Raw genomic sequence first — 23,540 nt, 5'->3', positions numbered from 1 at the left:
AGCTGACACCTATCGAAGAGGTCTACCCTATAGTTGGAATCGCTCCACCTGCTATCAGAAGACAGGTCACGTCAGAGCACGAAAGAAGCAGGAGACGGATCGAAGACACCACTTGTATGACCACCAAGTTCAGCCAAGTATATTAAGATCTCGTAAAAGCTTTCTGAAAAAATCACGATCCCTTCCCTAAGAGCTGAAGACCCGCCGAATACACCTGTGGCAAGCGTTAGCTACAACACATTATGCTCCTCAGAGGAAATGGCCGCTGGACACAATTTGCCGTATCCCACAGCGAAAGCGCTAAACAGACTAAGAACTGGCGTTTCACGTTGTGCTAGTAACCTGAAGAAATGGAAATACCAGTAGGACGATACCTGCGGCTGTGGTGCGGTTTAGAATAGCCACCATCTACTATCATGCAAAGAGATGAGAGAGACCTGCACAGAAGAAGACCTATTCTTAGCGAATGACAGGGCCATCTATGTATGTGGCCAACCATTGGAAACACAAAATTTAAAGCTGTTGGTGTTCCGGACACGGACAGTAAGTAAAGTAAGTATTGTTCTTTGTAAGGGAAAAACGTATTATTAACACATATTTCGTTTATGCTGCAGAGGTACATCAGAAGGTCTCCGTTTTCATTTCTGATATTTTCATTATATAGCTGTTTTATTTCTGGAACTATATCATTGCCAATACGGGCGTTGTTAAAATCACCCATAATGATTACATATTTATCATTTGGAGTCTCGTTTATTACAGTCTGAAGATGTTCGGTCTGAAGAATATTTTTCTAACAGTCAAAACTAAAAGCGTAAACATTAGGACTTTCATTCTTTACTATATCAAAGAAACTTTTAGCATTTAATTTATGCAACTGAAACTCAGTCATTTTGTTAACTTTTTCTTGTTCATCCTCGTAGCGGTCAATAGTTTCTCTCAAACAAAGACAGATAAAGCAAGTGCAGACGATCTCTTACTTTCAACTCATTAGTGACCGACTGATTGTACATACGATACAGTTTTTTATTATTAAGTTCTTTATCTAAGTACACTTTTACTGTTGAGGATGACCAGCAATAATGTGGTTAATTACATAATACATAAGAATCTTAAAAATAACGTGAAATTAATTTTGAATAATGTTTCAAGTTAATTATGTTTTGTTGCAAAATTTCAATACGTTTAAGCTTATGAGTAAATACACTGAATAACTTTTTTATGTTGGCCCGCGGAGTTAAAATTTTTTATGTTTACTTGAATTATAAAACACATTTGCCCTACAATCGTTTGGGACAAAATTACTTCTTTTTAATTCGACACAGCTTTATTCATAAACATTAAGGAAAAAAAGTTCATTAAATTAACACTTTTAAGTTTTATTAGTAATATAGCCATATAATATTAAGCAGAGTACGACTGATTACACTCTGTTATACATATGTGTAGTATGTACATAAGAATATGTATGACTGATAGTATATCGTGTGGATGAGAACAATGTCTCTCTGTCATTACTACGAAAATGATTAAATTAACAATAAAATACTAGCAAATTATCTTAATGAAAGCGTTTTTAATCAAGCAAGCAATTATAAAGCCTCATTAATAACGCTAAAAAAACTAATTTTAAATTTAAAAAAAATTTAAGTTATTAATAGGTCGAGCAAATTAATTTGTTTAGAAGGTTTACACACTTTTTTAAGTATAAAATTTTAAATTTAATTATGGTATGATAAAGAAAATCAACTTGCACTATTTGTTTAAAATTAAAATCTAGATTTTTGTCAAAATCTTATTTTTAAGCACAGAACCATAGATAAAGAATCACAGAACACTGTATTCTCTGGTAAAATTTTGTCAGTTTTGACATTTGTGGTGACATTTCACATCTATTGCCATTAATGTCAAAATAATGAAATACACTTAACATCAAAGTGCAAACTGTTTTTTACTGTATTTATCAATTTTCGATTAATTATTTCACCGTAATATCATTCCATTAGTTGTATAATGTTATTATTCAAGACTATTTTTTTCTAACAGTTTGAAAATGTGAATTTTAAAGTTTTTGTTCGTGACGTATGAGAATGAAAGAAACATGATAGAAATTTTGCAAATGTTTTTATTTTTATTTAAATCTAAATATCGACGAAAATATTACGCTAGAAAGGCTACACTATGTTGTTTGGTAATTTTTGGTGCTCTGTCTTTAGTTTCTAATGTGTATGCAAAGTGCAGCAATCCTAGCTGTAATGGCAATGGCATTTGCACGAATAATACTTGTGTCTGCAGCGACGGATGGCAGGGCCCCGAATGCCAGTTTTGCGGAGGAAAAGTCAGGTAAAGGGATTTTTGTTTTACCTATCAATCTACCTCAGATAAAAGTGCTAAAGATTTACATTTTCTAGTGGCCCACTTATCTCAATGCCACAAAATAACTGTACTTTATTTATAAACATCAAGTGTGATCACCTTGGTGTTAAATAAAATTGATTTTAAATAAGCTTAGTTTGGCCTATCCAACATCTTTAACAAAGAAAATTAAGCATTCTTTTAAAATTTAAAGTACTGAAGGTCATGGTGTTAAGTAAAATATAGGCTAAGTCTATTGAGAGACTAAAAGAGAGTGCTATAATATACTGTTAGCAAGCACAGAGAAAGGCTTTTTACAAATATTTGTTGTTAGACAGTAACAATAAAACAAATTACTCAAAAGATTGTATACAAACTGTTTCACTTTTAAATGGTACATAAATTGCAGAATATAGTGCATTGGAGTTAGCCATTCCTCTAATGAAATGTGTTGCAATGGCCACATGCTCAGAATTGCATACATCCTTCATGTCACAACTTGTGATTCTTGTTGACTCTCCGAGTAAAGCCCCATAGTTGACTATTATGCTCCAACTCCATGACCTCCATGGTTGTATAGTCCTACCAGAGATCTGAGAGAGTCATTAATGTTTGTTATCTATAAGTGTCTACCACAAGGCAGTGGGGGATGGCGTTAGAGAGAATCATACTTTTATTTTCGATTTGCATTACTTATTCAATTGTTAGGTGTGTTTAAAAGCCAGTCTTTATCATTAAAATTATTTTCAAGATTGAGGTTTGTCTAAAAGCTAGTTTTATACCATTATCAACTTTCTTTGAGCAACCTATCTGTATTTATATAAGATCTTTCCATATTTAGAACAGGGACAACACTATTTTTCCAGCTGTCATTGGCTATTTTTCCCATTTCTAATTCATTTAGACTAACCACAGATGAATTTAGGGTGGGCGAAACATTACCTACTTCTCCTTACCAATGCTTTTAGCTCATGCTGTATGTGTTCAATCAGATTGAACATGCAATAGTAAGGAGGAAGTCTTAATACTGTATGACCCATTTCTTCCGCCAAATTGTCGCAATAATATTGTTTTCTGATGGAAAATGATTTTAAAGTTTCAAGTAATTGTTTTTTAGAATAATTATCTTCATAACATTTTCCAGCATATATTCCTGGATTTTAAGGTTGGTGTCATTAGAACATGGAACTTTATTCAGCCTACGACTGTGGTAGCTGGCATTGTCGTCACAATTACACTTTTTGGTGGTATATTTGGCAATAACTTCATTGAAAACCAGTTTTCAAATAATTCTGACGTGGTGTCATCATGATAGTCGACACAGGAGTCTTTAATGTTTTTGCATGACAAGGCTAAAGCATTAGGTATAAAACCATTTTTTGTTCCTGCATGAATTATTGTAATACGTTTTCCTTTATTTGATGAAGCTTTTGTTGTACAGCGACCAGAAGAATCTGCCCAACTATATTTTGGAATGTCATGGGTGTCAAACCACATCTCATCCAAATAAACAATATGAATTTGAATTAAAAGACTTGGCATTTATCAATCGTTTTTATTTTAAAGCTGTTTTTTAGAAGACATACTCCAGCACTTGATTCCTGTGTCATTTTTCTGCAACATTTGCATGATGGTTTTTAACATGGGGGATATCTGTTCTTCTTACATGTTATAAATTTTTCTTTTAACCATCTCCACATCACTCCAGTCTAGTTTCCTAAACATACCAGCATCTTTTCTTTTTCTTCTACATACTATCGGTTGTTTTGTTATAGACCACACTGTGTTCATTGGCCTTCGTGTTAAATTTGGAAAGTCCTCGTTCAAGGTGGGTAGTGTAAATGTCAAATATCACTTTTTTTGTGTCAACTGACAAAACACTGTGCTTTACGGGTTTGTTAACACTGACATCTATTCTTTCGGCATTATTATTATCAATATCTTCACGAGAAGTACTAGCCTCTTCCCACGGACGAAACATTTTTAAATATTATTGTTCTATACACAAATTGTCTTCCTTTATAAACAAAGTCAAACAAATAACTAACGAAATTGTCATAATATTATCTTAGTCTACCTGTTCCCCAAGTCAGAAAATATAATTACCATTTTAAATATATAGTGATTGGAGCTTTAGGTAATATCCAAAATAAAATCATTCCAAGAAATTATTTTAATTGACTTTCACTGATCAGATGTAATGAGGTTATAATGACAGATTATTTATACTCCTCTTTTTAAAAGCTAGTTTATTATCAGGATCGAAAAAATACACCTGAATTAATACCGTTTTGGAGGTTCAAAAACCTATGCCTACTTCAAAGTTCATAACCTATTATGTTTCTTTTAAATTGATAAGAAATAATTTCTTTCATATTCTGTCCGGTAGACAATAAGTATTTTTGATATCGTTAATGTAACTTTACTTTATGAGCACACACAAAACTATTGTATTTTTGTCCACCCTGTACCAATTTGAATTAACATGTGATACATTTTTGGAATCAGCTAAGCTAGAGTAATCCAAAAATTGAGACAAAATGGGGGTGTTCCATTTAAAAAAAAATGACGGTGACGTCATTACTCGAAAGTAATTCACCCTGTATATTAGAATATTATTTTAAAATACGGTAAATTAAAATCAAAAATCGACGTGTTTCAGGATTATTTCTTAAAATGCTCTGTTTAGCTAAAAAAGAATTTGTTCCATACTTTACGGACACAGTGTATATGGAACCAATAGGAATTGCACCATAGATAACTGATTCACTTCGTATCAAGTATCGGAAATGTTAAGAGAAAAAGCCTTACTGTAGTGGGAAGGCTTAGAAAAACCAAGCCAGAAATACCACGACAACTAATTGAAACAAAAGGAAAACAAGTTTCATCATCTCTATGCTTTTGATGAGAAAAACACTTTAGTGTCATTCGTTCCAAAAAAATAATAATAATAATAATAAAAACGTCATTCTTTTATCGTCTATGCATACTGAAGATGATGTAGATGAAGAATCAAAAAAGCCAGGGATTATCTTGTTCTACAATAGTACAAAAAAGTAAAGTTCGTGTAACCTTCTGGCTAAGGTCTAGTGTTAGGGTATTCAGGTCGCGCAAGCGCCCCTAACATGAGTTAACGACTACTTTCGTAGCCGGGACCGACGGCTTTACTTGCCCTCCGAAGCACGGTGGCAGCTCAGTTCAATTATAAATTGAAAATTTTGTCGGTGCCGGGATACGAACCCGGGCCCTCCAGCTTCTTTAACCAGTAACATAGCCACTGAGCTACGGCTGCCACTCAATAGTACGCAAGGTGGTGTAGATACGTTTGATCAACTCTGCCATTTAACAACAGTCGCCACAAAAACGCAGATGGTCATTGCGAATTTTCTATGACATGTTGGATATTGCAGGAGTCAACAGTTACGTCAAACAAACTAATTGTTAATAAATCACTGTCTCGATCAAACTTTCTAAAGGAGCTGTCGTTCACTTGCCAAGACAAATCCGCAGCAGTATCAAAGACATTTTAAATTGTAAAGATGAAGAAATAATAGGACAAAAGCCCCAAGGTTCAATGGGTCGCTGTGACTTTTGCCCAAGAAGCAAAAACCGAAAAGCACGCGATAAATGTGAGCACTGCCCGAAAATGGTCTGCGCCGAACACTGCCTGTGCATTTGCAGTGACTGCAAGTAAATTACTTTTTGTTTATAAAAGTGTATCCTTTGGTTTGTTATGTGTCATTATAATATTAAAAATTTGTTCAGTTGTTGCATTTGGTCAAAAAACTATTTTTTGATGATTTTATTGTTTGATTTTATTTAAAAATAGTAGACAATAAAAAATAATTAAATCCATATTTATACTTTGTAAACAGATGAGCTTTGTTATAACTTCTGTATCAAAAACAAATTCAATACATTTCTTGTTTAAATATTTGTCTGGTACTAGATAATATTTTAAAACCAGTTATTTTATAAGGGATTTTATTTTCATTCTGTATCTTTACAGCACAAATATTAATAAATAGCTGGAATTGTTTCACTAAGTGTATCTTATTTAAGACACACATTTTTTAAAGCTGGTTATTGTATTTTTACTTCTACAGGGGAAGTGAAAAGTTATTCCCAAGTTTTTTTCTAGTAAACCGTTACTGCTTGGGATCGCTCATTGAAAAGGACATTTTAAAGTGATTGAAAAATAATAAAAAAAAAATGGTATACTTTATTTGGAAATGTATGACAGCACACACATCATAATGATCATATATTCATTTTGTGGGGTTTCGTTTATTGTATTTTGTTGGCGAAAGATATGTTACTGTAAAAAAGTCTTCTAAATGAAATTTTAATGAAAGTACTAAATTAGTCTTACAATTGGCATTTGTTTTTATGCAACAGTATTTGTTGACACATCTTTTTCGTCACTCTTAGGATCATTGTAATCTTGATTCTGATCGATCATTGACACAGTATACAATGTCAATATCTGACAGCGACAGTTATTGCCCTCTAGACCATTCATTCTAGGAGTTAGGTGTCTTCTGCTTCTTTGTATCCCATCATTTGAAGGTATTTTTTTGTTGGTGCACTTAAAGTTTCTTTTTTATTTCAACTACGATGGCTTTTATGTTATGATTTTTTAGTTCGTCGTTTATTTCTTGTTATTTTCACCCTAATCTAAAATTCCAAGTAGCTATTTTTAATATACTTATTCGTTATTTCAACTGGTTTGTCCACAACTTTTCTGGTTATTAATGATTTTAATCTTCCATTACAAAATAACCGATTACATTGATGATTTTTGTGACTTTCAGACTTGGTGGACCGACAGGAACAATACACGACGGTTTAGGCAATTACTCCCTCACCAGTAAATGTAGCTGGCTGATAGACGCCCCCAACTCAACCATCACCCTTCACATTGAAGAATTTGCCACCGAATGCGGGTGGGATCACCTCTACGTTTACGATGGCGACAGCGTAGATTCACCGCTGCTAGCAGTATTTAGCGGGCTAATGTATAAGGACTCCTATAGTATTAGAAGGATACCGGAGGTTATAGCCGAATCGGGAGCTGCATTGATACATTTCTTTAGCGACGATGCTTACAACATGTCTGGCTTTAATGTCACGTACAGGCTGAATTCTTGTCCATCTACGGTGAGTATGATTTAATTTGTACATATATATACAGTGTAGGTAAAAGTTTATGGTCGGTATGGTAAAATTTAACAGGATATCTAACGCAGATATAAAATCATATTTTCAGCAAACAGACAAAGATAACAATCATATTTCCCTTGGTCTCCCCTCCATATTTCTTATTGCTGCCCATTGCCCAGTAGTAAGACGATTAGGTCGTTGACATTTTTATCGGAACCGTTTTTCGTAAACTGTAACTAGTTGATTGTTTATCAGTAGTTTCAAATAAGCGAGTACACAAAAAACATATTGGCTATTATATTGAAAGAAACTAACGAAGGATATATTTATTATAACTTAAAAAATAAATTAAACAATACAAATAGTACTTACATTTACATGACACATTATTAAATCGCGAATCGTCTAAATTGACATTTAAAAACATACGTTTTTCCACTTTTCTTGTTGTTTCTTCTTTTGTTTAAAATTAAACCAGATTTTGAACATGTGTTCACAATGAACAGATTTTGTTACAATACTACAATATTTTATGAATATAGTGGTTAAGTTAGGATATACATGTCGACTTCTTTTATATCTCTAGATACAGGTGTATGTTTAGATGAGTCATGTCTAATAAATTCATCAAAAATACAGCATGGACTTAAGTCATCTTTATCAGTTTCTTTTTCTTGTACTGGTTGATTTTCACTAGTACAATCTTCTTTTTCTTTTTTTATAGAAGTAACCAGAAGTAACTCTTTCTTTTGTTTTTTATAACTAGGTATTCTGATTAATGAATGAGTTTCGATTTACGATTGATCTGCATTTTCGATTTCAAATCTTTATTGATAGTTCGTCAAAGGATTTATTTATTGTAAATATTCAATTATGAATTATTTTTCTTAGTCAAAATTATTGACCTAGTATAAGAATAATAATTTTATTTTCAAAAAATGCGCATTTGTAGAAGATGCAGCTTTTATGGTCCACTTTCTGAATATTGCAATGATTGAAACTTCTTCTGACGCATTTCTGTCCGTTTCGACTACTTCTACTACAAGTACTGACATACTGCCACCGCTACCCAAGCGTCAAAAGGTGATGGATACTTCCATTAATAAAAATATTAGTTTAGAACAAAAGAAACAAATAGATATGGATTTAATAAACCTATGCAAAGACTCGTTTCATCCGTTTTCCATAGTTGAAGAACGAGCTTTTAAAAAGTTTGCAGGGTGGATTCCTGGATATAAACCACCAACAAGAAAAACTTGTTCATTACGTCAGGCTCATTACTTCAGGAATGTTATACCAAAACTAAGCAAATTATTAGATCACAAGTTGTTAAAGAAGTAGAAAATATCTGTATTACTACTGACCTTTGGACATATGGAGTAACTGAGAGTTACATCGCATTAACAGGACAATATTTAACCGAAAATTTAGAATTTAAAACGATTTTATTAGGCTGCTGCCATTTTTCTAGAAACCATAATTCAGAAAAGATCGCTTTTGAAATTAGTGAAATTATTTCACTAATTTCAAATTTCACTTTCTAAAAAAACACATTTCAAAAAAAGTACCTTATCTTTAGAAAGGCTTTTAAAGTATCAATTACAACATAACAAAGTTCCCAAATGGCCAATCCAAGACGTGGAAACTAGGTAGAACTTCACCTATTACATGTTAAAAAGAATGACCAAGTTAGAAGAGGCAATCCGTTCCACTTTTGTATTAGTTAATACAGACTTAGACTTGGACCAAATCTAAATAATGAAGACTGGATTATTTGTTCTCAATTTTCCCAAATTTTACGGACTTTTAAAGAAATAACAAGTACAATGAGTGGCAAAAAATACTTGAAGGGTAGTTCAGTGATTGTTATGGTACGCTGCCTTCAAGACTCTTGCAATAAAATTTTAGCAAACGGTAACCTTACATCCATAGTATCCGACGTAGTACAATTACTAATATCGGGTTTAGCAAAAAGTATTGTAAATGTGAACACATGTTCAAAATCTGGTTTAATTTTAAATAAAAGAAGAACACGGTTAACAAGAAATAAAGTAGAAAAACTTACGTTTTTAAATGTCAATTTAGACGATTCGCGATTTAATAATAACGTGTAATGTAAATGTAAGTACGATTTACTATTTGTATTGTTTAGTTTATTTTTCAAGTTATAATAAATATATCCTTCATTAGTTTCTTTCACTTCAATAAATATACACATAAACGATAATAGCCATTATGTTTGTTTATGTAGGTACTCCCTTACTTGAAACTACTGTTAAACAATCATAGTTATTGTTTACGAAAATCGGTTTAGTCGCGTTAAGAGCGTAGGCGCAAAATTTCAGGCCAATGCTTTTTAAATGTATTAATTTTTTTCGAATCCTGAGAAAACTAACAAATATTTTTGAAAAATTTAAACGCAGAATGAAAGGTGACATTATTGCCGAGGGCCGAAATAAACAAAAAGTTTTTTTGAATGAGATACTTAAAATTCAAAATCACACTAAATTTTCTCTTTTTTCGCCCCTGTAACTTATTAAAATAAACATTATAGAAGTTTTCAGAGGCTTTCTGCCCTCGGTAATAATGTATTCTTTCATTCTGCGTTTAAATTTTTCAAAAATATTTATTAGTTTTCTCAGGATTCGAAAAAAAAAGAAGAATGCCCACCTCTACTCGTTCGTTACCTGTGTACCTACTTTGATTCGGTGCTTTGACTACGCGACATGAGACGTTGCCAAATAATTTCGTATGAAGGTTTATTTATTGTTGAGTTATATGCATTTTATTATTTTTATTGGAAATAAGGCACAATGTGACTTTAAAATAAGCTTATTTTGATGTTTAGATTTTTAATTCGGAAATCGTACTTAAAATACGAAACATTAATAAATTTTATTTATATAAAACGATTTCCGAAGTGGAAATCAAAATGTTAAATTAAACTTATTGTAAAGAAAAATTGTGGCAAATTTAAAATAAAAAAACAGTAAGCTGCCATTTAAATCAATTCGCCCAAATTTGATTATCTTAGAACGTTGTTAAAATGCTGTTAATGCTAAAAAAAATAAAACCAATAAGTTTGGCAACGTTGAACTTCTCCTCTTTTCTTAGTTCCACTAATGCTATTTCGACGATATAATGGGCTGACCTAATATACCTCTCTCTTTTTAAATAGGTGTTTCTCACTCCATCTCACATAAGGTCCATACCGACCATAAACTTTTACCTACACTATATATATATATATTATAGTCAGGGGGAAAAACAATCATAGTTCGAGTTTTGGTGGAAATTGAGATGACGAAGTTTTCTAGTGATGAATACACATTACTTTCGGATGATACGATTCATGGTCCATGCCGTCACACTCAATTTTTTGTATGATATTTCGCAAATAAAATATTTTTTTGTCTTCTCTTGATTTTTCCTCTGTAAACATGTCAACGTACCACTGAAAAAATTTACCGATTTATACGGTTGGGTTAAAACAATTTGTTTTAATTTGAAACATTAAATTTCGATATCCATGAAAACTGTTTTTGTGGACTCAGATTGTTTTTCCCCCTGACTCCTCACGTGTTAAAAAATTGGTATCTGACATTGTCTAATATCACAGGTCAAGTGTTGCAACAAAACGCAATGAAGTGTTAGTACCATTGCCTTGTCTTTCATCAGTTGTCTTATATAGTCCAAGATCCCAGAGCGATCAGACATAACTTATTTTCACGCAGATGAAACCTTAGAGTCTGAGTAGCGTCTCGTGTGCTTTGAATACCTGCGTATTTATGAAACTTGCTGAGTGACACCTGGGCAGGTACCAGGTGAGAAAGGTAACTAAAAATAAGAGCTATTTAACTTAAATTTACATAATTGATTTTTAAACATATTTTGTAGAATATTATTTTGAAAATACTGTAATAAGTGTCAGACACTTGTCATGGACCAGAACTTTTGTCAGACGCTTTAAAGCTCCACTAAAATTAAATGAACTTTACTTACTTTTAAATGTCTGATCGCTCTGGAATCTTACTCTAATAGTATTCTTGGCTGGACTCAAAGCGACTACTGCATCACATTTGATGACCTTCCCCGCTGTCGTAGTATCATATAGACGAAACTTCAGGAAGAAGTTGTGCTAGCTAGTTTTATTTGTCTGAACGCTTGGTTATTAGCTTTTGTATGCATTTATTGTGGTATCATAATTTTATTAGGTGTCTGGATACAACTGTTCCGATCATGGTATCTGCATAGACGGAGAATGCACTTGCGACGGCCATTGGGACGGAGCCGCTTGTCATCTTGAAAAATGCCCCAACAATTGCGGCGCTTCCGAAGATAGGGGAATATGCGAACCGGAAAAAGGATGTGCCTGCATCGGCAACTACAAAGGAGACGATTGCAGCCAATTGGCCAGCGAAGGCTATTGGGAAACCGTCACAGTCCAGACGTTCACGCCAAATGGATCTGCTTCTCACGGTGCTGCCGTCTGGAGGGATTCTATGTATATAATTGCCGGAGAAAGCTACAACAGAGGAAGTTTGCTGTCCGTGTATGACTTTAATGGTAAAATATTTAAAAATTTACGAAGTAGTTTATAGGGTTAATGATGTTGGTTTTTTAGGTAATGTTTGGGAAACTTTACATATAGCAGAGAGCCCGTCCCTCAGGTATGGTCATTCAACCGTCCTTTACGGCGACAAAATTTTTCTTTACGGCGGTGTAGACGGCAATAGGGGTCCCACATCTGAACTATGGGCTTTCGATATTAGTGCCAAAACCTGGGAGAACATAACAGTTAAGGCTGATTCATGTAATGACAGTTATATAATGTGTGGTCCTCTTAAGTCTGCTGGCCATACGGCCACCGTGGTGATAAACAACTATAATAAAAAAGTAGATAGAATGATAGTGATATTCGGTCATTCTCCACGCTTAGGATACCTCAATACTGTCCAAGAGTATTACTTTGGTACCAGAGAATGGCATATAGTGAACACTCAGGGCTACCCAGTGAAAGGTGGTTACGGACACACGGCCAGTTGGGATCCCTTGACGGCAAAGATCTACGTATATGGTGGTGTTGTTTCGGAAAGCGAGTCTTCTCAATATTTAAGCAAAAGTCTTTATTCCTACGAGCCAAACCAAAGGATATGGACTCTTCTTGCGGACGCTCCGTCTGCGCGATTTCTTCATACAGCCACATTTGTTTCAGACAGTTTAATGTTAATTTTTGGTGGAAATACCCACAACGATACATCACACAGCTTTGGTGCCAAATGTTACAGTAACGAATTGCTAGCCTATGACGTTTTGTGCGACACTTGGCATACCATGAAAGTACCAACCGATTTACGTACAGATTTAGCAAGATTTGGACACTCTGCTGTAGTCTTCGAGGGATCTTTGTACATTTATGGAGGATTTGATGGTCAGATGCTGTCAGATATGTTGAGGTATACTCCGGGGGATTGCAGATATATCAACGAAACCTCGTGTTTAAAGAGCAAATCCGGGCTCAAGTGCGTTTGGGATTCAAAATCAGGTTCTTGCGCACCTGTTCGCCAGGTTCCCAAAGATTTGGTGCTCAAAAAAGAAGAAAGTCATATAATAAAATGCCCGAAACTCAACAGATCTGCTGGTACTTCAATAACGATCAGGAAAGAAAGAAAATGCGAGGAGATGAATGATTGTTTGAGTTGCGTCCATACAACAAGTGATTGCGTGTGGTGCGGTTCTGCGTGTATTCCATCAAGTAAGAAGTGCACCAAGGGAAGTGCAAACGGAAGCACGAACTCCTCAGAGTTAACACCAATTGCCAAATCAGCCATGTGCCCTTCACCGGACCCAGCTCCGATTTGTAGACAGTTGCACACTTGCAAAGCTTGTACTTCTCAGCCATCTTGCAGGTGGCGTTTCGAACATGCCAAATGTGTCCCGCACGCTTACTCCAACAGCAGCAGTTCCGCAGAAGCAGTGGAACAGAATCAATGTCAAAACGTCTGTTCGGAATACAACGCTTGCTATAACTGTACACAAGAAGAGTGCATTTGGTGTCAGAACGAAGGTAGATGTGTCGATAAAAACGCTTACACATCAAGTTTCCCGTACGGACAATGCCGAGAATGGACGACCGTCCACACGAAGTGTAGATCGAGGGGAAGTGACGAGAACTCGCAATGCGAGTTTTATAAGACTTGTTCAAAATGTCAAGACGACCCAGCTTGTGGTTGGTGCGACGACGGATCCAGAACTGGACTCGGAACGTGCATGCCTGGAGGATATACCGGTGAGTAATGATTTTTTTTTATTTATAGTCATAGTAACTTTCTATTTCCTCCAGAATTTCTGCACTAGATAGTGGTTTCTTACTAACAAAAATTTTCTCATTATATGTCATGCGTCCAATGCGTCGTTAAGATAATGAATGAATAATAAATAAATATGAAATGAATTAAATAATAAAATGATTTAAGTATTTAAATGTACTTACAAAATTTTCAATGAAGCCATGTTGCGAATGATATTCGAGTTCTATTTTGATTTGCACTCTACGAACACTAGGAGTGAAATAAACAGTTTGCACTAAAGTGCTTTCTTGCTTGAAGAGGAACGTAAACTTGACAACAAACACCGACACATTTGTTTGGAACCCATTTTTGTTAGTTGGATCGTTAAAGACCCGTTGGGCAAAAATGAGTTAAAAAAACTGAATTCAAATTAATCTCTTAAAAACATTTTAGGTCCAACTTTGCACACTCAGTCTCTACCATCTTCCACGTGTCCGCCGGAACGCTGGCACTTCACCCACTGTCCGCAATGCCAGTGTAACGGTCACGCGAGCTGCAAAGAGAACACCAGCAGCTGCCTTAACTGCAGCAATCTCACCACTGGGAAGCATTGCGAGCACTGCATAAAAGGTTACTGGGGCAACCCGGTGAACGGAGGCAAATGCTCGCCTTGCCAGTGCAACAAACAAGCCGACGATTGCCACAGAGAAACGGGGAAGTGTTATTGTACGACCAAAGGAATCATCGGAGAACAATGCGAGAAGTGCGATACCGGGAACCACTACCATCCGGACCCGAACAACAAATCTTGTTATTGTAAGTATGATTTTAGTTATATTACAGCGTTATTTTACTCGCAATACTAAAACTGTTCAAAAATTCAATTAAATTAATTTAATTATTAACTGTTTATAAATATAGTAGAAAATAGCTAAACTTTGAAGTATTCTTGACATAAAATGGTTTTGGACTGGAAGAAAAAGAGAGAAAGCAAGCTAGAAAGAGGAATCATCATCAATCAGCACTGTATTGTCAACTATTGAACATATTTCCTCTAGATTTTGCTATCTATCTCTGTTCTGCACCTCGTTAATCAGTTGGTGGTAATTCTTTTTAAGGTTCCGTGGTTGATCGTGTTAGAATCTTCCCCGGATCCTCGCAAGATGTGGTTGGGATGGTCCATTAGTTCGGCGAATTCCTGTCTCTGAACCCGAGGAATTTTCCGCTATGTATCGAGGGACGTTCGCCGCTTCCCGTAGTGAATTGTAGACAGCTTGGATCTTCTTTCTCTTTGTCTTGCTGTCCGGATGGGCAGTATAATGCTGTTGGTGAGATTTGTCTTTGTTCTGAATGTCAATTTGCTTTGGTCCCAGTTTTGCCTTTAGTACTGTTGTTTTATTAAGGGATTTGAACGTGAGTCCCTTGTCCATGGTGACCTCGAGATACTTTGCTTCATTTGACCATCTGATGGGAGTGCTGAACATCTCTAGTTGTTTGGTTGGTACGCCGTGTCTCTTCTTAAACGACACTTCTTGGGTCTTCCCCGGATTTACTACAATTTTCCACTAAATGCACCATTCTTGTAGGGCGTCTTGTGCTGGCTGAAGGTTCCTGGTTGCAATGTCTTAGTTTCTGTGTTTGGCTTAAAATGTTTCTGCGCTTTAGTCCGTATAAAGGCTGATTATGGTGCCTGGTGTTCCGGGGACGTCAGCTGTGTATATTTTATCCAGCAGCGAAGACAGAACATTTCCTTGCGGGTACTCCTTGTCCTACGCCAATCCTGAAATTTAGATTGACGAGATACGAGGAAAGTATTCATTTTCTTCATTTTGTAGATCAGTCCTTTGTTCTAGACTCTATCGAATGCTTTGCTCACGTCTAGGAAAGCTGCTCCGGTGTACTCTCTATCGTTGAAGCCTGCCGCGATGTATTCTGTGAGTCTGAGTGACTGGTGTCGGTTTTAGTGTTTGGCTCTAAACTCGAATTGAACTGGCAACACCCGTATTCTTTCTGTTTCCTCTTCGAGACTTGAGAGTATCACTCTTTCAGCAATCTTGCTGACTGCTTGCAGTAAGCTTATTGGCCTGTAGGTCTATGGAAAAATGTTGGTTTTATTGGTTAATGGCTTATAATCACATTGGCTTCTTTCCATCGATTGGAGAATCTTCTGAATTTCATCAGTGCGTTTATTATGTTGGTAAGATAAACAATTGCTTTCGCTTGGAGGTATTTTAAAGGCCTGTTGGTTATTGGCGGCAGGTGAAGATGCTTTCTTCGGTCATGTTTTTTTTTGGGATGTGTGGTGGGGTTTCTGCTTCTGCCGGTCTTGTGTAGTAGTCCTCTTCGACTTCCTCTTTAAATTGAGGGTCTTCTTGTTTTTAGTAGTTCATGGAAAACTGTCTTTTAATTTAATATATCTCACATCCTAAGCATACTCTTCTGAGTAACTGAGAAGTCTCGTTCTCTCGCGTTAACATTATTTCATGGCGTAAATCCGCATATCTTTCAACAATTTCTATGGTTTCCCGATCTCTATTAGTTCATATTGGGGCTCTATCTTCATTGAAGTCGTTTCATTACATGATGTCTAATTGAAACGTTCTCTGGAATATCGATACTGTTGTTGAGTCAAAACGTTGGAATACTGGAACCGACTACGAAATAACCTATAAAGTTTCATGTGACAGACCATTTTTTTTAGTTCCCGATATAATTATCGCATGTTTTTTTACATAAAATTTGCTTTATTCCACATTTCAGATGAATTAACCATAGACTACCAATTCACTTTCAACCTATCCAAGAAAGAAGACAGACACTACACCGAAATAAACTTCAGGAATTCTCCGATTAAACCGGACATAGACGCCGATTTTCTTATAACGTGTTCCGTGATGGCCAAAATGAACATAACAGTGAGAACCGAGAACTCGGAAGAAAAAGCCATCTTCGAGAATCACAATTGTACGACATTCAGATCGAAGTTTTCGAAATCTCTGTATAAATTCGGCGTGGAACACGGTGCAGAACACGGCGCAAACGTCACGTTGACGACGTTTTATGTTTATGTTTACGACTTCCAAACGCCGTTATGGATACAGATTTCGTTTAGTCAGTACCCAAAGTTGAACTTGCAACAATTCTTCATCACATTTTCTTCGTAAGTATAAATTTATTTTATTTTGACACCATTATTTCCTTTCTAAAGCTAATCGTCGCTTCCACAAAATTTATTATGATTTATTAGATATCACTACAGCTGTTTTGGCACAGTGCCTTTCTCAAGTGATCTATTTTTGGTATGTGTTTACACTTTATAGACTTTAACGAAATAGATTGAGGAGGGGAGAACTGTTTGTCTCAAGTTGGTCATTCAGAATTATGTCTGTGTTTTTTAATTTGTTAATTTCTATATTAATTCGTCATTAACAGAATGATTATGGCCTAGAAGGTGAAGTGCGTACGTAGAGTCTGTTTTTCTATAATTGAAAGCCCTTTTATGTTCTTCTATATGTTTGTTAAAAGTTCTACCAGTTTGACCGATATAAGTTTTGGGCAGTCGCCGCACTTAAGTTTATATATGTCGCAGGCAATAGGTGTAATACGTCATTCCGTGAAAAGCCTAGTCATTACACGTATTGCCGGCAAACGCTGTATTACTTTCATTATTACTTTGTTTAACTGAAATTATGCGCCATTTCAGGGACTGACGTCTCTGGCATGCGGCAAACGGTGATACCGGCCAAATGATTGAACGTTACAGCGTCTGACAGTTGTATGTTTAGTCAATTCAGTCGTCGAATTAAGATTTTACCGCATCTCGTTCTTCTTCATGTGCCTTGTCCGTTACGAACGTTGGCAATCAACATGGCTGTTCTAACTTTGTTTACGGCAGATCTGAATAGTTCAGCAGATGACAATCCGAACCATTGCCGCAAGTTTTGGAGCCACGAGTGTCTTCTTCTCCCTGGACCTCTTCTGCTGTCTATTTTCCCTTGAACGATCAGCTGTAGTACTCTATATTTATTATGTCTCATAACGTGACCCAAGTATTCCAACTTTCTTTTTTTATACTTATTCCTATCTCTCTCTCTTTACCTATCCGGCGTAGTACCTCTTCGTTGGTCACGTGCTCAGTCCAGGATATACGTAATATACGTCGGTAAGCCCACATTTCGAAGGCCTCTACTTTTTTCATCAATGTTACGGTCATTGTCCACGCCTCCATTCCATATAACAAAACCGGGAATACATAACATTTCAGAAGTCGAATTTTGAGAGGTAGGGTGAGGCTCCCTACCTCTCGTTGCAAGTGTTTATTACTATATAAATATGGATATCAACAAGGGTGTATTTTATAAAAAAGTAAACCAATATTATCAAGTGAACAAAGACGCCAAAAAGCCGTGGAATTATGACGAAATGAATGAGGTACTTCTGGTGGTAACTGGAATCCAGCTACAGATACGGTTTTAGAGAGCTTGCATTTGAGTGACCCGTTAATTTAATTAACTCCTATTCAGAAACACCTTGCTTAAAAAAGGCTGCACAGCTGAAGATCGATGAGAATGGTTTGTTATTTTATGTTTTTTTGTGTCTATTCCAATTTGTTCAGCTGTATGTCAACTTAGATACGGTGTTAATTCCAAGTGGACAGTTTTTGAAACAAGATTTATCCTTCCAGTTGGGGCGAACGGTAAGAGTCTGTCTGATAAAATCTTTGGTCCCCTTTTTTTCATTCATTTCAAAAATGCTGCAAAAATTTCATTTGCTGCTACTTTTCGAACTGCCTTGATTTGTTTTGGAAAAAATGCTGTTGTTTTCAATTCGGCCCGTAAATTCTCCCATAATTGCCTTTCCAAGCAAGTTCAAATGAGCACAGATGAAAAAACTTTTTGTGTGCTCCATCGGGTGTTTCCTCGTCGTAGCTTTGGATGATTTTTAATAGTTCTTCGGTGGATAATGCTTTTGAACTGAGTTTTCTTTTCTCTTGATCACTTTGAAGCTGCCTCCGCTTGACATCTCTGGCCAATCTTGCACATTTGAAAGATATATCTGTGAAAGGGTCGATTTTTATGCCGTACTATCTAAAATATTTTTCTTGTACCATTTTTGCTGTAGTGTTCCACATTGACTTTACTGATGACTCTTTATAGTCTTCGCCATTGCCTCTTTTCATGTTAAAGGCATACTTCTCGAGAATTTTGGCGGTTGCTATGGCGTTTTATTAGTTAAAAATATTCTAGTGAAATAGTCACTTATATAAGGTCGTGGAAAATGGATGAGTCTGTTGAGATGATTTCTCTACTAACTTTTCTATTTCTTAGATGTTTTCTTCTACTACTTTTGGTGGCAGCCATCCTATGGAAGATAAAGCAACGGTACGATATGTACCGTCGTCGGCAACGGCTCTTCGTCGAGATGGAGCAGATGGCATCGCGTCCCTTCTCACAAGTGCTCGTAGAGCTAGAATTGAAAGAGACCGTAGACTTTAAGAATAATGGTATAGTGGGCGACGCCAAACGCAAGAAGAAGGACGCACCCAGCCCGATTGCTCTGGAACCATGCTACGGAAATAGAGCTGCGGTGCTTAGTCTGTTGGTGAGGTTACCGACTGGTAAGTAGTATTTTAAATTTCATTTTTATTCACATTCAATAATTCTACTATTTAAAAAAGGATATAAAAAACAGCCAGAAAACTACCGAGGTATAAACTTGTTAAATACTACGCTAGAACTTACAACTAAAATTTTACAAGTGCTAATAAATAAGAGAATAAGTTTAGCAGATGAATAACAGGGTTTTCGTAGTGGAAGATCGTGTACAGATGCAATAATCGTTATAAAGCAAATTACTGAGAAATCACCAGAGTATAATAGACCAGCATTTCTATTTCTGCTTGACCTAAAGAAAGTATTTGACAGAGTAAGACTCAAAGATGAAATTCATCTTCTGTATAATAGAAAAGTTCCCCTAAATGTTATAAAAACTATCGCAAACATCTACCAAAACAACAAAATGGAAGTCAGGATAGATGAACAACTTACAGAACCTATAGAAATGGTCAGCTAAATAAGATAAGGGGATTAATTGAGCCCCATGCTCTTTAATTTGATCATGGATGAAATCATCAAAAGCGTTAACAAAGGAAGAGGATACAGAATGGGAAACAAAGAAATAAAAAATAAAAAAAAAAAACATACAGAACGACACAGACCAACTGTTGGTCTGTGTCCTTTTAACTGACAAGAACCACGTGTTAAAAACCGAGCAGGGAGACATGTAGCTCCTCAAGTATTAAATTTTATTCAATGTCATCGACCTAGAGTCACCATATAATTTAATTTTGGAAAGATGTAAACCCATATATGGATGTCATAGCCACAAATTCATTGTTTGCTTCAACTACATAAGGCACTGAGGATGATTTGATTAGATCGAAAACGTTATGCTACTGTATAAATTTTGACGACACTTGTAAAAGTTTTAACCATATGTTTTTGTATACCTAAATACAATTGTGAAGTGTTTTAACTTCTGTATGTTTTTTTAAACGATGGTATACAGCCAACTACTGGGATTTTCCCATTCATTTTTAAATAAAAAATACTCTGTTACGCAGACGACGCAATATTGATAGCCCAAGATGGAGAAAGTCTGCAAAGACTGGTCCACAGATTTAACATAAGAGCAAAAGAATTTATTATGACAATCTCATCTCAGAAAACTAAAACAATAGTAGTCAGCAAAGAACCAACTAGATGTAAAATAGAAATTGATGGCATCAGTATTGAACAAGTAATGGAAATAAAATACCTGGGAATTGCACTGTCTAGCTATGGAGACCTGGACAAAGAAGTGAGAGATCAAGTACAAAAAGCAAATAGACTGGCAGGATGTCTAAATAACACGAATGGCGAAACAGACACATTAACACTGAGATGAAGTAAAGAATTTGTAAAGCCAGTGTAAGACCAATAATGACATATGCCTCAGAAACAAGACCCGATATAGCCACAACGTAAAGACTACTGAAAACGGCAGAGATGAGAGTACTGAGAAGAATTACAGGAAATACACTGAGAGGTCGAAAGAGAAGTGAAGACATTAGAAGAAAATGTAACTTACAGTGTATAAATGAATGGACACAAAATAGAAAAAAAGATTGGGATAACCACATAAGCAGAATGGAGGAGACCCGTGTCGTCAAAATAGCAAGAGATAAGTCACCAATCGGAAGAAGAAGTATCGGAAGACCGCGCAAAAGATGGAGTAACAACCTTCTATAGAGGTATTAGTCCGCCAATGAACAAGCAGAATTGCTTATAAAGAGAAAGAAGAAGAGAAGATTTGTGATGCTTACAATCGAAACAGTGATCATATAGTTAATATGCTAATCAAATACATCTATTTTTAATTGATGAGTAGAAAAAATTGGTACTTTCTAATGCAGATAAAAACAGGTTCTTAGTGTTTAGGAGAAGAGTTCTCAGAAAGATTCTAGACCCAATAAATGAGAATGGGAATATTTTTCATCGATCTAACTTTAAGCTATACAACAATTATAGAGAAACAGCTGAAGACAAAACTAGTAAAATCTACTCTGTACGACGTATTCCCTTGGCGAAACCAACGAAAACTAAACGAAGACGCAGATTAAGGTTGGAGATGTAGGGATAGTATAGATGAGGATGTCAGGAAGGCTGTAAACGAATATAACCTAATAAATAAACAAGCTTAGGAAGTTGAAGCTTAACTTGAACCGTAACACCAACGATCATGATGAATATTATAGAAATAGTCAATAACTTTTCTAATAATAAACAACTGACAATTTTTCTTCATTCGTATACCGCACATAGTTGCTTATTTTGTTATTTGAAGCTCCATTTATAGAAAACTTGTAAATACCACATTTAAATTTTATTTTCGTGTCTAGGGGGAGAGCCTCACACTGTCAGAGGCCAGTCGGCAGGTCTAGCCATCGCTAGCGCGCTCGTCACTTTGGGAAACCCGCGCAAAATAAGTATAGACCAAATCAAGACGGATACGAAAGGGGGAAAAATCAGGAAGTCTCAGAGCCAGCATCCGGACAGTTGTCTTTGAATGATCGGGAAGTTGGTATTTTGTAGGATAACGTTATATCTTTTTGTGACTGTTCTTTTATTTGGGAAAGATGCAAAATTGTTACAGGGTACGAAATGGTGTTTGTGAACATTTTGGAAGCTGTCGGTGAAGGGGAGATGGCGGTATGAAAGTATAACAAAGTCTTTCACTAAATTTGTCTGATTTTCGGGGTTGCAGGCTGTGGTCTGGAATTATTCTTCTTTCACAGTTGCAATCGCAGAGGAAACTTCAGAAAGGAATAATTCCATATCACGCCTAAACGCCAGGAAATCAATGTGTTATTATACTCATTGTATCTTTGATTTGGTTTTTAGTAAATACTGCCGATTAAATAAACAAAAATGCTACTAGTGTACGCATTTAAATAATGTTTAATTTTAGGCAACATTGAGAAAGCCTTTCATAAAGCAATTTTTTTAATTGTTAAAATATCTGTGATTTTTATGATAGCCGATAGTGGTAAGTTTATTTTTTATTTTCCAAGTCGTATTTATAATGTTAAAGAACAAGGATCAAGAAACGCAAAAGTCACTTTCATTTTCGCTATCTCTCTCGAACAGTCTGGTGGGAGACTCTTTCATAATGTTAGTTATTGTAAAGTGATACTTTTTGATCAAAAATTCGATTTCTCAACAGGAGGGTCAGAAAGAAACTTTAAGATCACAGAATAGACAAGAATAATTCTATTTATTTACACGTTTGTTCATACTTTTTACAATTGCTATCTCTCTTGTCGTTTCCTCATTGCTGAGGATCGTGATTTCCTACAATGCGGGCTGTCAATTCTCTCCATCTCTTGCGATTTTGGGCTGCTCTCATGGACTCAGAAAACGTCTCTCCAGTGGCTTTCTGTACTTGATCTGACCATCGGATAGGTGAGCGTCCTCTGCCTCTACGTCCTTGTACGTTTCCGCACACAATTAGTCTTTCTAAGTTGTCATTGTCTCTTCTCGCAATGTGGCCAAAAAACTTTAAAACATTTGCAAGACACTGAGAGGAGAGTCTGGTCTGAATGTTTAGCTCTTCGAGAATCGACTGATTGGATCTGTGCTCCGTCCACGAGACGCGTAGCATTCGTCTCCAGCACCACATTTCGAATGCGTCAATCCTTTTCCTATCCTCTGATTTTATTGTCCATGTTTCGGCACCGTAACTGAAGATTGAAAAAATGAGTGTCCGTACCAGTCTCATTTTGAGTTTTTTGGATAAAGAGCGGTCCTTCCATATTTTTGACAGTCGACTCATCGCGTTCTTGGCCATCCCTATTCTTCTGCGAATTTCCGTATGGGAGGAGGCTGCATTGCTTAAGGAAGATCCTAGATACGTGAACTCGTCTACTTTCTCGAATTTATTTAGGGCGCCTGTTGTTTGGAGGATATTCGCGTGGTCCACAATCATGATTTTTGTTTTCTGATTATTAATCTTGAGCCCACACTTGTTGCTTTCTGTTTCTACTCTCTTTATCAGTCTCGACATCTCCTCTTCAGATGTTGCTATCAGTGTTGTATCGTCTGCGAATCTTAAGTTTGAGATCTTTTTTCCTGCAATGGAGATGCCGCCTCTCCATCCATCGAGTGCGTTCCTCATTATGTATTCTCCATATAA

At 35.9% G+C, this 23,540-nt stretch overlaps 1 protein-coding gene across 1 annotated transcript; it reads left to right on the top strand.

Moving 5' to 3' along the window:
• Positions 1-1,908: 1,908 nt before the first annotated feature.
• On the top strand, positions 1,909-22,889 carry dsd (attractin-like protein dsd). Its single transcript, XM_072525076.1, has 8 exons — positions 1,909-2,343; positions 7,170-7,515; positions 11,733-12,084; positions 12,143-13,807; positions 14,262-14,624; positions 16,569-16,968; positions 19,136-19,425; positions 21,748-22,889. Exons 1-8 carry the CDS (start codon positions 2,102-2,104, stop codon positions 21,912-21,914), a joined length of 3,825 nt encoding a protein of 1,274 aa, XP_072381177.1. The 5' UTR covers positions 1,909-2,101; the 3' UTR covers positions 21,915-22,889.
• The last annotated feature ends 651 nt before the right edge of the window (positions 22,890-23,540 follow it).

Source organism: Diabrotica undecimpunctata, chromosome 3, assembly GCF_040954645.1.
Source record: "Diabrotica undecimpunctata isolate CICGRU chromosome 3, icDiaUnde3, whole genome shotgun sequence".
In the NCBI taxonomy this organism is placed as follows: Eukaryota; Metazoa; Arthropoda; class Insecta; order Coleoptera; family Chrysomelidae; genus Diabrotica; species Diabrotica undecimpunctata.
Note: the sequence above shows the minus strand (reverse complement) of the source record. Positions and strands in the feature narration are given on the sequence as shown.